General features: G+C 36.5%; 1 protein-coding gene across 1 annotated transcript; it reads right to left on the reverse strand.

The window, feature by feature from the left end:
* Positions 1–3627: 3627 nt before the first annotated feature.
* On the reverse strand, positions 3628–11537 carry LOC149143111 (phospholipase A1-Igamma2, chloroplastic-like). The gene is made up of 5 exons (XM_089451681.1): positions 11080–11537; positions 10933–10990; positions 10548–10613; positions 4974–5091; positions 3628–4325 (listed from the first exon to the last, which is right to left on the reverse strand). Exons 1-5 carry the CDS (start codon positions 11535–11537, stop codon positions 3628–3630), a joined length of 1398 nt encoding a protein of 465 aa, XP_089307807.1.
* Positions 11538–12446: the final 909 nt, after the last annotated feature.

A 12446-nucleotide genomic window follows, 5' to 3' on the forward strand; every position in this document is an offset into this window, starting at 1 on the left:
ATTGATTTATGTTGTTTAGACTGGTTTTTTGGCTGCATATATGAACGCTGTCAAAAACTCTTGGGGCACTCTGATTGTGAAGATTTCACATGTCAAACTTAATTTTAATGAATTTTTATAGGATTCTAGAAAAATTAGACGAGAATGGGAAAATAAAGTTATAATTTAGTAAGTTTTATGATTTTTTAAATTTCAGCAACATGAAATGTATAATGAAGTGTGTATTTTGATCTTCATTATGGGTTAATGACTATTTATGTTTATCAACCGTTTAATTTATATGGTTGTACTAGTTATAGTAATGATAGATTTAATAGTATGCTTATCAATTTGAGTCCAACTTTCAATACTAATACTTATTTATAAATTAAGTTGGATGATTTATTCTAATACTAATTTTAATTTTATAATGTGAAATGCATATTAAATTTTGAGAAAAAAAAAATCAATGATATATTTTTTATAATAATATTTTTTTCTTACTAATATTTTGATTATATCGACTTCATAATTTATAATATGTTATATTAACCTTTTGTAGTATTTAAAATTTCAAAAAATTTAATCAGTTTATGGATAGTAAGATTAAAATCTAAAAACATAACATTGAGATTGTTATCTAGAGTTATGTTTGACATGGGGATAGGAAAACAAATATTTTTAAAGACTTAGGTCAAATAACATAAACTAATAACATAAGTTACCTAATACTATGGCTATGCAAATTAGATGTTATTCTAATTAATTTTGTTTCAATTCAATATTAACCAAACTTTTCCATACAAATTTGACTTAAATAACATAAACTAATAACATAGGTTACCTAATATTATGGTTATGTAAACTACATGTTATTCTAATTAATTTTGTTTCAATTCAATATTAACCAAACTTATTCATACAAATTTGACTTAAATAACTTAAACTAATAACATAGGTTAGCTAATATTATGCCTATGTAAATTACATGTTATTCTAATTAATTTTGTTTCCATTCAATATTAACCAAACTTATCCATACAAATTTAACTTGGTATAAACAACTATTTCTTTCAAATTTATTAATAAAAATTTTAAAAATATAAAATTCATGTTATCACTTAAGATAAATCCACACTTATATGGTTTATATGACATCATATCCAACTTCATAAAAAATAATTACAATTATAGACTTAACACCCAACACTATGAAACGTTAACCATCCATCTTGCTCTTAATACAATTACATACCAATTACTTCTTCACCGAATACTTTATTATGAATGTATATCTTGTTAGTACTACTAGTATCCCTCTCTATCTCTCTCAAATCTAAATATATTAAACCAAAACCCTCGTTCATTAATTGTGTTTTACTTAAGTGCTTCTACTTGTGCAGCTCATTAATCCATTATATATTCAAGAAAATGATGCGAGAAACATTTGCCAATTTCTTTATCAGCATCCATCATGTTCCAGATTTCTTTATAAGCATCGGTCATGTTCCAGATGTAGTACACCAAATTACTTATTCTCTGAATACTTTTTTAATCTAAATTTTAGAATTTATAACCATTCTCTTTTAGCACAAAAAAATCCAGTAAAATTACATTTAACACAAACTTAAAATAATCTTACGCTATAAAAAACAAGCTCGACCCTTGTCACACATATGGAAAATAAGTTTCTTTTAAGTGAGAAGAAAAAAATTCTCTTTTATTATTTTAATCATATTTATTTCACTATTTACAATGAAATACAAAAGTATTCATAACATCCAGAACTCTAATTCATTTACTTAAATAATATTACAAGATATAATGATATAAAAACATATTCTCACATCAATTATTGACATTTATCCAATTATTAAAGATTACCATAAGCATCTCAAAATGACCTAATAAACAAAATCAAAATTATGTTAACTATTCTCCAGTTAAATTAAAATTAATCTAATATATAAAATTCACCTCCCCAATTTTTTTCGTTCGAACTGGCTAATTGGTTTTTTCTAAGTATCATGCCCAACATCTTCTCAAATATACTATTCCGTTTACTTTATATACACTACATCACATATGGTGTTTCATGAAGTTTCTATACATGGAGTTAGATAGCATGCAGGCGATACAATATTTCACGTGGTCGCCTTTTCCATTCTCTGTTTCCGATTCCAATGATATATGCATTCATGCTAGATATAAACCCAAATTTATTAACAGTTTATATAAAATCCAAATTAATTTTATACGTGGAGTGCGAAGTCATTGGGTTGAAGCATTTAATATTAATGTCATAATTTACCCTATTTGGATTGGAAAATTTTATATAACAAATTTTTTAATTTTGTTGACTCATTTATTATCTGTATATAAATATTTCTTAATTATCAATAATTTTAATTTTATTTACAAATTTATATTATATATAGGAAATGATTATTATTATTAGCCACAAAGCATCTATTCACATTAATTCCATTCCTGAAATTTATATTCAGGTTAATTGGATTCCGGATTAGGTTACCTAATGATAATACAATTTAATAATATTAATTTTTTATTAAATATTAATATATAAATTGTTAAGTGGTTAAAAATAGTTTTTTTTATATTTATAAAAGATATTATAATAATAAATTTCACAATAGGAAATTTTCACGGATTTCATATTATTTCCATCTCCAATTAAATTACTGTTGAACTAATTATTTATTATAATATTTATATATTTGCCATATTAATTTTTTATTTTTAAAATCTTTTAAACTATCATATTCTTAGAGTGTGTTTTCTCATTTTGAAACATATACTCATTTAAAATATATATTGTTGAAAAATACTCTCAAATAGTTACATTTACAAATGTTCTATTTTGATTACAATAAATGTTAATAGTCATATTTATTTATATTATAAACATGATACTTATATATTATAATATTATGATAAAAAAAAAAATTGTAAGCTTGGTAGGATTTTCTGATTTTAAAGTTTATATGTCCATTATTCAGCCTGCTAAGGGGAGGTAGCACAAGATTGGAACCCAAGATCTCCAGTTCAGTGAGACTTCATTCCACAGCCATCACTACTTGAACTACCCCAACAGACATTATAATACAAAATTTTATCTAACAAAACATTATATAAATTAATTTATTTATATAAATGGTAAAAAATAAAAATTCCTCTAACATATTGCAGACAGCTATGGCATGTATTCGGCAGCCTGGAAGTACACATTCAAGAAATCTTTTTATGCAAGCTAAACTAGTTTTAACCCCAGGCACCTCAACAATTATCCTTAGCACTTCCATAATGAAATAAATCATTCACATTTTTATTAGAAAGCTTTGTACACAAGTTAATGGAATAAAGGAAAAGGGTTCGTTTATCATAGAGCGACCTAAGCAGTCTTCTACCACATCACCTTTTTGTGCTGATCAAATGAATTGCTCAAAAAGAGCCCATGGTGATAATATATTCCAAACCAAATTCAGTTAGGGATCTTACTCACTCGGGTTTCAGAGGATTGAATCAGTCATCTTACTTGTTCCTGTTCATTTCCAAATTTAATAATTTGATCTTGCTGTTTGTGTTGATGCTAGTGTTGCCACCAAAAGGGGAATGCTAGGTCTTCAATCAATAAGTCGCAGCAACTGGAGCAGGGTCTCTCTTCCCCGAAGATTTGAAAGGTTTACCTTTTCCGATATAACCATCAATGAGATGGAGATAATTCTTTAAACTGTGGGCGTAAGCAGGATCGAGATTATGGAGCTCTTTCAGAATGGGAGAGTCGTTGTTATTCAAAATAATTTTCACGCCCACGTGAAAATATGTCCAGGGAAACCAATCCAACATTAGACTCAACCATGTCCAACAGTTCTCGTTGAAAACAAGTCCAGGAACTTTGGGAACGATATCGTTCTTGTTCACCAACCGCAACACCTTCACTCCCATCCCCTCCATCCGCCTTGCGAATGCTCTATTACCAACGCGTGGGCTCGCGTATGCAAACACAGTCACAGGTATCGGCTGTCCCGCTATATTTGCGTTAAGGTTTTTCTTAACGTCATATGAGCTTAAGGTTGCCAGAGCAGCTCCCAAGCTATGTCCAGTTATAGTTACGCTCAAGTTTTCTTCCTTGTATTCTTCCACCAGTCTTAGAATTTCTGAAATAACAGTATCTCTAGCAGATTTTGAATTCTCTCCATGAGAGATGTAACAGCTTAAAAATCCCTCCTCCACTCGGACGCCGTTGTCGTTGAAACGAGCAGTAGTCGATAATCCGGCTCCGACGCCCTTGTGGTTGAAACGGGTAATTGATAATCGGGCAAGAACTAAAATATTGTTGAAAATATAATTTCAACTGTGCAACAGTTGAGCCATGCGGCAGCATGAGGACAATAAACCGTGCGTATCACCAAGGATCGGGAGAAAAATCGCTTCAAAAATAAATTCGCAGGCTTAAAGATCTGCTTTAACCTCAGCCGTCTGATTTGGCCGATCAACGGTCTAGATCATATCGGCGTATCGGCAAGTCGGCATATCGGCGGGCTGGAGCATCAGAGGCTGGCAGCGGCAGCGATATGAAATATCGCCGATGAGCGATCACCGATATCGCATCGACACATCGCTATCGGCAATGTCATAGGGTCGGAGCATTTAACATGAGTTATGTTGCGATGCGATGGAGCGGACCCGATAGCATTATAAATGATTTTTGATAAACTTACAAGTCCGCGCTCAGAGCATTTTCAATGTATTTTATGTATTTTCGAAATATAGGAAAAAGCAAAGGATCGGCCCATAGCGCGATCGGCATATCGCAATCGGGGAAACCAATGGTACATGGCTTTTCATATTTTGTGTGCTACCCGATGGATCGGACCCGATGGGCTTCCAAAGCCAAAATTGTATAATGATTGAAATCCACCCAAAGGCAATTTTTGTGTTCTGCAGCGTTTATGTATGTTTTCCAAATATACGGAGAAACAGAGAATTGGCGCGGAGGCAGTTAAGGTGAGCATGGAACAGTACAGCATAGCAGGCAGAAGCTTTCAATTTACAGCAGGGCCGAGAAGGAAGCAGGTTGCGTTCAAGCTCCTGCACATTGAATTTCCAGCGACCACAGTTAATGCTTTTTTTTTGGCCGAGGACGAGAAGGACAGCCTCGAGCAGTTCCCAATATGGGACTCCATTTTTGTTCATTAAAACTACTCAGATTTTGTATGTAAGTTAGTAGTGTGCATTGTAGTTGTTGTTGTGATAGTGTGTGACACAAGTGTAGCGCAGCAGCGCAAGTGAATGTTTTACGCAGCAGTGTAGACTGTAATGTATTGTGTGTGTGTATTTTTCTTTTTGTGAATCCCTCTGAGTAGAAGAGGAAGAATATTGTATCAGGCTTTTCAATTTTAATGAATACAGATCCCTGTTTATGCATGTTATACTCTGTTCTCAGAAATAATCTTTTAAAACTTCCGCTGTGTTAAAGATCCTGTGTGTGAAGAACAGAGCATTGTTCTCTGTTCTGTGATTTTATATTGTGTTTTTGGGATTTTGACAGAAAAATCCCCAACAGTGGTATCGGAGCTAGTTCAGGCTCTTTGAAGGGTTCAAAGAAGCTGAAGGAAGGATTCTTACTGCAACAACTTCTCCAGCAAAGCGAAGACTCAGTAAAAGAATCTAAGTTAAAAGAGAAAGAATGGCTGGCACCAGCACTAGCAATAGCATGGGTATGCAGCTCCCATTATTTGATGGCAAAAACTATGACTATTGGGCAATAACAATGAAAGCCTTGTTTGCTTCTCAAGACTTATGGAAAATAGTTGAAGATGGTTTTAAAGAACCAGCAGATGAAAATGAGTTTAATGCATTAACTGAGGGAGAGAAGGATTTGTTAAAGAGCCACAAGAAGAAGGATTCAAAATCCCTTTTCTTTCTGTATCAAGCAGTGCATGGAAGTGTGTTTCCAAGGTTAGCAGGAGCTAAGACATCCAAAGAAGCATGGCAAACTCTTAAAACAGCCTATCAAGGCATGGAGAAAGTGAAGACAGCAAAGCTACAATTGCTGAGGAAAGATTTTGAGAATCTGAACATGAAGGAGTCAGACAATATTGACTCATTCTTCACTCAAGTAATTGGTCTGGTCACACAAATAAGATCTCATGGAGAGATACTCGAAGAAAGGAGGATTGTGGAGAAACTATTGAGGTGCCTACCCTCAAGGTTCCATGTGATTGTCACCACCATAGAACAGACAAAGGATCTCTCAAATTTTTCAGTTGATGAGCTTCATGCATCACTGATTACACATGAACAGAGGTTGAGTAGAAATGAAAACTCATCTCTAGAGCAAGCCTTCAAGACCCAGATGTCCTTTGGAAGAGGAAGAGGTCAAGGCAGAGGAAACAAGAGAGGAAGAGGCAGAAGCCAGAACAGAGGTGGAAGGAACAGTCCAGCGAATGCTCAAGGAGGAAGCAACAATCCAAAACAGAACCAAGGCCAAGGTAGCAGCCAACAAGGAGGACAACATCATGCTCAAGGACAAAGGTATGAAAAATCCAATGTCCAATGTTATTACTGTAAAAAATATGGGCATTATGCCAGTGAATGTAGGAAGAAGCAGCATGATATGAGTAATAGATCCAATGCAAATATTACTAGGGAAAATATCAGCCAAGATAATGTGTTGTTAGCTTGTAATATGGCTGAAACAAATAGTGAAGATATATGGTTTCTAGATTCCGGTTGTAGCAACCATATGACAGGGAACTTGGCCTTGTTTTCTGCTTTAGATCAAAGTGTGAAGTCACAAGTCACACTTGGGACTGATAGCAAAATTTCTGTTATGGGTAAAGGAGAAGTTAAAATATTTACAAAGCAAGGTGAAAGGAAAACCATAGCAGATGTCTACTATGTCCTTGGAATGAGATGTAACCTCTTGAGTATTGGACAGCTCGTTCAAAAGGGTTACAATGTTTTCTTTGAGAATGATGTATGCACCATCATGGATATAGTACCCAGCAATAGATGCATTGCTGAAGTGAAGATGACGAGGAATAGGATGTTCCCTCTTAGATTAAGCACAGATTTGAAAAACAAAAGTGAAATTGCAGCAGTTACGCAAGAGGCTTTCCAAAGCCAACCGAAGGATGAAAATTGGTTGTGGCACTTGAGATTTGGACATCTCAACTTTGGAGGTCTAAACTTGTTAAGCAGAAAAGGAATGGTAAGAGGATTACCATTGATAGAGAAACCGGACAGCCTTTGTGAAGGTTGCATATTGGGAAAACAACACAGAGAAAGTTTTCCAAGCGGGAAAAGCATAAGGGCAAAAGCACCCTTAGAGATTGTCCACTCAGATTTATGTGGACCGATACAAAATCAATCTTTAGCTGGCAGCCAATACTTCCTAACATTTATTGATGATTTCACAAGAAAAACTTGGGTTTATTTCTTGAAAAACAAAAGTGAAGTGTTTGAAAAATTCCGAAATTTCAAAGCACTCGTGGAAAATCAGAGTGGGCTGCGCATCAAAGTTTTGAGAACAGACAGAGGAGGTGAGTATATCTCCAAAGAATTCCTGCGGTTTTGCAGAGAAAATGGAATTCACAAGCAGTTTACAGCAAGGTATACCCCGCAGCAAAATGGAGTTGCTGAAAGGAAAAACAGGACCATTATGGATATGGCAAGGAGCATGTTGAAGGCAAAGCATTTGCCAAATGATTATTGGGCTGAAGCTGTAAATTGTGCAGTGTATATTTTGAACAGGTGTCCTACAAAAGCTGTGATGAACAAAGTGCCGGAAGAAGCATGGAGTGGGAGAAAGCAAGGAGTCACCCACATGAAAGTTTTTGGATGTGTGGCTTATGCACACATTCCAAATCAGCTAAGGAGGAGGTTGGACAGCAAAGGGGAGAAATGTATCTTCATTGGATACAGTGAGAAATCCAAAGCTTACAGGTTGTATATCCCATCTACCAAGAAGTTTTTTGTCAGCAGAGATGTTCAATTCATTGAAGAGGAAGCTTGGGATGGAAGCATAGAGAAAACAGTTAATGTTAAAAACTGTTTGTCTCATGATGAAGATGATGAAGAGGTGGCTGAAATGCGTCCCCAAACAACAACGCCAACACAAGAACAACAAGGAACACCATTGAGGATAAATGAGAGTGCTTCTCCAAGCACACCACAAGGAGGAAATTCAAGTGCATCTTCAAGCACTTGCACACCAAGAGAAAGAGGTAAGAAGTTCAGAAATTTAAGTGACATTTATAATGAAGGAATGAATTCCTTATTTGCCTTGTATTGTCATGTGGATGATCCTATTCATTTCGAAGATGCTATTAAATATAAGAAATGGATAGAAGCTATGGATGAGGAGATTAATGCCATAGAGAGAAACAAAACATGGAATTTGGTTGAGCTACCAAAAGGTAAAGAAGTCATTGGAGTTAAATGGGTCTATAAGACCAAATGCAATGCTAAAGGCAAAATTGAAAGGCACAAGGCAAGGCTTGTTGTCAAGGGATACAAGCAGCAATATGGGAGAGATTATGAGGAGACTTTCGCACCGGTTGCAAGAATGGAAACCGTGAGAGCAGTGCTGTCCATAGCAGCACAAAACAAATGGAAAGTTTACCAAATGGACGTGAAGTCAGCATTCCTAAATGGAGTGTTAAAGGAAGATGTTTATGTAGAACAACCTCTAGGCTATGAGAAGAAAGGCGAAGAGCACAAAGTGTGCAAATTGAAGAAAACTCTTTATGGGCTGAAGCAAGCGCCAAGAGCATGGTACAGCAGGATAGATTCCTATCTATTGGATAATGAATTCGATAAGTGTGAAGGAGAACCCACCGTCTATACCAAAGAAAAGGATGGTAAAATTTTAATTGTTGTCTTATATGTTGATGATGTTATTTTCACAGGTAATGATGATCAGCTCATTAAGAATTTTAAATCAGTCATGAAAGAGGAATTTGAAATGACTGACATGGGTTTCTTGAGATACTTCTTAGGCATAGAAGTAGATCAAAATGAAAAAGGAATTTTCATCTCACAAGCAAGATATGTAAATCAAGTATTGGGCAGATTTAACATGCAAGAATGCAAGGCAGCGATCACTCCCACAGTAATGGGATTAAAACTCAGCAGAGAGGACAACAGCAAGGATTTTGATCCTAGCTTGTATAAGAGCATAGTTGGCAGCCTTATGTATTTAACAGCTACAAGACCTGACATTATGTTTGCTGTTAGTTTAATTTCCAGATTCATGGAGCGGCCAAATGAGGCACATTGGCAGGCAGCAAAAAGAATTTTAAGGTATGTCAAAGGTACCAAAATGTTTGGCATATTATATAGTGTCTCAGAAAGTTCAGATCTAATTGGATACACTGATAGCGATTGGGCTGGAAGTGTGGATGATCGGAAAAGTACATCCGGTTATCTTTTTCACATGGGTTCAGGAGCCATTTCATGGGCTTCCAAGAAACAGCCAATTGTGGCATTGTCTACAGCAGAAGCAGAGTATGTGGCAGCTACTGCAGCAGCATGTCAAGCAGTGTGGATGAGAAGAATGTTGAGCAGCTTAGGCCAAGAGCAGGCAAAAGCAACAGTGATTTATTGTGACAATAGCTCGGCTATTGCTCTGTCCAAGAATTTTGTGTTTCACAAACGAACGAAACACATTGATACAAGGTTTCATTATATCAGAGAATTGGTAAGCAATGGAGAAATTAGTTTGCAACATTGCAGGACTCAAGAACAGATAGCTGACATTTTGACAAAGCCTTTGGATTAGAAAAGCTTTGAATTTTTGAGGAAGTGTTTGGGTATGATTGAATGCCCAACAGTTGAAATTAAAGGGGAGTGTTGAAAATATAATTTCAACTGTGCAACAGTTGAGCCATGCGGCAGCATGAGGACAATAAACCGTGCGTATCACCAAGGATCGGGAGAAAAATCGCTTCAAAAATAAATTCGCAGGCTTAAAGATCTGCTTTAACCTCAGTCGTCTGATCTGGCCGATCAACGGTCTAGATCGTATCGGCGTATCGGCAAGTCGGCATATCGGCGGGCTGGAGCATCGGAGGCTGGCAGCGGCAGCGATATGAAATATCGCCGATGAGCGATCGCCGATATCGCATCAGCGCATCGCTATCGGCAATGTCATAGGGTCGGAGCCTTTAACATGAGTTATGTTGTGATGCGATGGAGCGGACCCGATAGCATTATAAATGATTTTTGATAAACCTACAAGTCCGCGCTCAGAGCATTTTCAATGTATTTTATGTATTTTCGAAATATATGAAAAAGCAAAGGATCGGCCCATAGCGCGATCGGCATATCGCAATCGGGGAAACCAATGGTGCATGGCTTTTCATATTTTGTGTGCTACCCGATGGATCGGACCTGATGGGCTTCCAAAGCCAAAATTGTATAATGATTGAAATCCACCCAAAGGCAATTTTTGTGTTCTGCAGCGTTTATGTATGTTTTCCAAATATACGGAGAAACAGAGAATTGGCGCGGAGGCAGTTAAGGTGAGCATGGAACAGTACAGCATAGCAGGCATAAGCTTTCAATTTACAGCATGGCCGAGAAGGAAGCAGGTTGCGTTCAAGCTCCTGCACATTGAATTTCCAGCGACCACAGTTAATGCTTTTTTTTTGGCCGAGGACGAGAAGGACAGCCTCGAGCAGTTCCCAGTATGGGACTCCATTTTTATTCATTAAAACTACTCAAATTTTGTATGTAAGTTAGTAGTGTGCATTGTAGTTGTTGTTGTGATAGTGTGTGACACAAGTGTAGCGCAGCAGCGCAAGTGAATGTTTTACGCAGCAACGTAGACTGTAATGTATTGTGTGTGTGTATTTTTCTTTTTGTGAATCCCTCTGAGCAGAAGACGAAGAATATTGTATCAGCCTTTTCAATTTTAATGAATACAGATCCCTGTTTATGCATGTTATACTCTGTTCTCAGAAATAATCGTTTAAAACTTCCGCTGTGTTAAAGATCATGTGTGTGAAGAACAGAGCATTGTTCTCTGTTCTGTGATTTTATATTGTGTTTTTGGGATTTTGACAGAAAAACCCCCAACAAATATCTCTGGCATCCTCTATCCATTCTTGAGCCGTTTCGGTTCCTCTCCAGGCTACTACAACATCACGCCGCCCTAGTCTTAGTATCTCTTGAGTATCTGTGCAAACAGCAATAAAGCCAATCCACACAGATTGCTCTATCTTCCTCCCTAATATATCAGTGTCCGCATACAAATACTTTGTTACTTTATAGCCTTTGGGGCAATACTGGGAATCCCCCGCCATTTCACAACTGTCAAACAATTTGTCAGGGCTATACTTAGCCCCACCATAACCATTCATGGAAAGGTCACTATCAAACGCATCATAGCACAACTCTGCAAAATCACCATATCTGAGAATCTCAGCTTTGAATACTGGATTAATGGGATCTAATAACCCATTCCACGAGTCTGCTCCTTGAATATCTTGCCACATAGCCGCAAGTGGTATATTTTCGTATCGGCCCATCTCTTCTACTGGATGTCGTGAAGAACAGGGGATCGATTTTCGGTTTTTGGTCAGGCCCTTAGGAATACAGGTGATCTGTGAATGGCGAAACTCAAATGGTCCCAAGTATTAAATGGCCCTATATGTTAAAGATTGTTACCTTAATTTCTCTGATGTGCAATGCCAATCCCAATGTCATGTGTATCTTACAGAGTGTGGTACGCGTATATATATCGATATCATTAGCAGCAACAAGAAGGATTGATTTACGGGATTCGAAGTTAGTAATTTTGAGACGTTAGCATGAGGCAAAAAATTTGACTTCGACTATGAACTATTTACATGGTATTCCTCCGGGATCGGGTTTTAATTTTTTAGTTGTTCAAAGTTCAAACGTGCTCACGTCTCATTCAGCCGCCCCCTTCCCCCGTTTCTAATTGTTCAAACGTGGACACGTCTCTGTCAGGTTCCCCCGGCTGATGGTTGAGAGGGGTTCCAAACAAAACGAAAATATAAGAACATTAATCGACATATTTCTCCCATTTCACTGGACAATTGGAGTTCACTGCTGTTGTTCCGGCTCGGCAATTTTATATCGTAATCTCTCTTGTAATATCGAGGCGGGATGCCAGTTGGCTTGCGTATCCTCAGAACAACAGTTTTTTTTTTTTTCAAATCATTCTGTTGAATATTTTTCTCTTCCACGTTTTTCTTTAAAATCAATTACTCAGTTGTTCAATGGTAATCTTGGTAACAGTGTTTCCTTCCTTCGGTCAATTGAAAAGGTCGTTGAATTTGTGATATACTTGTTCAAGGTAATCTTAACAACAGTTTCCTCATTTGTCCAATGGTGGTCTTAGTAGCAGTGTTTCCTTCTTTTGGTCAATTGAGAAGGTCATTGAATTTGTCAAATCTATTCTACAATTGCAT

The sequence above is a fragment of the Pinus tabuliformis genome, chromosome X (genome assembly GCF_031772625.1).
Source record: "Pinus tabuliformis cultivar Carrire ecotype Pingquan chromosome X, CPIR1, whole genome shotgun sequence".
Lineage (NCBI taxonomy): Eukaryota > Viridiplantae > Streptophyta > Pinopsida > Pinales > Pinaceae > Pinus > Pinus tabuliformis.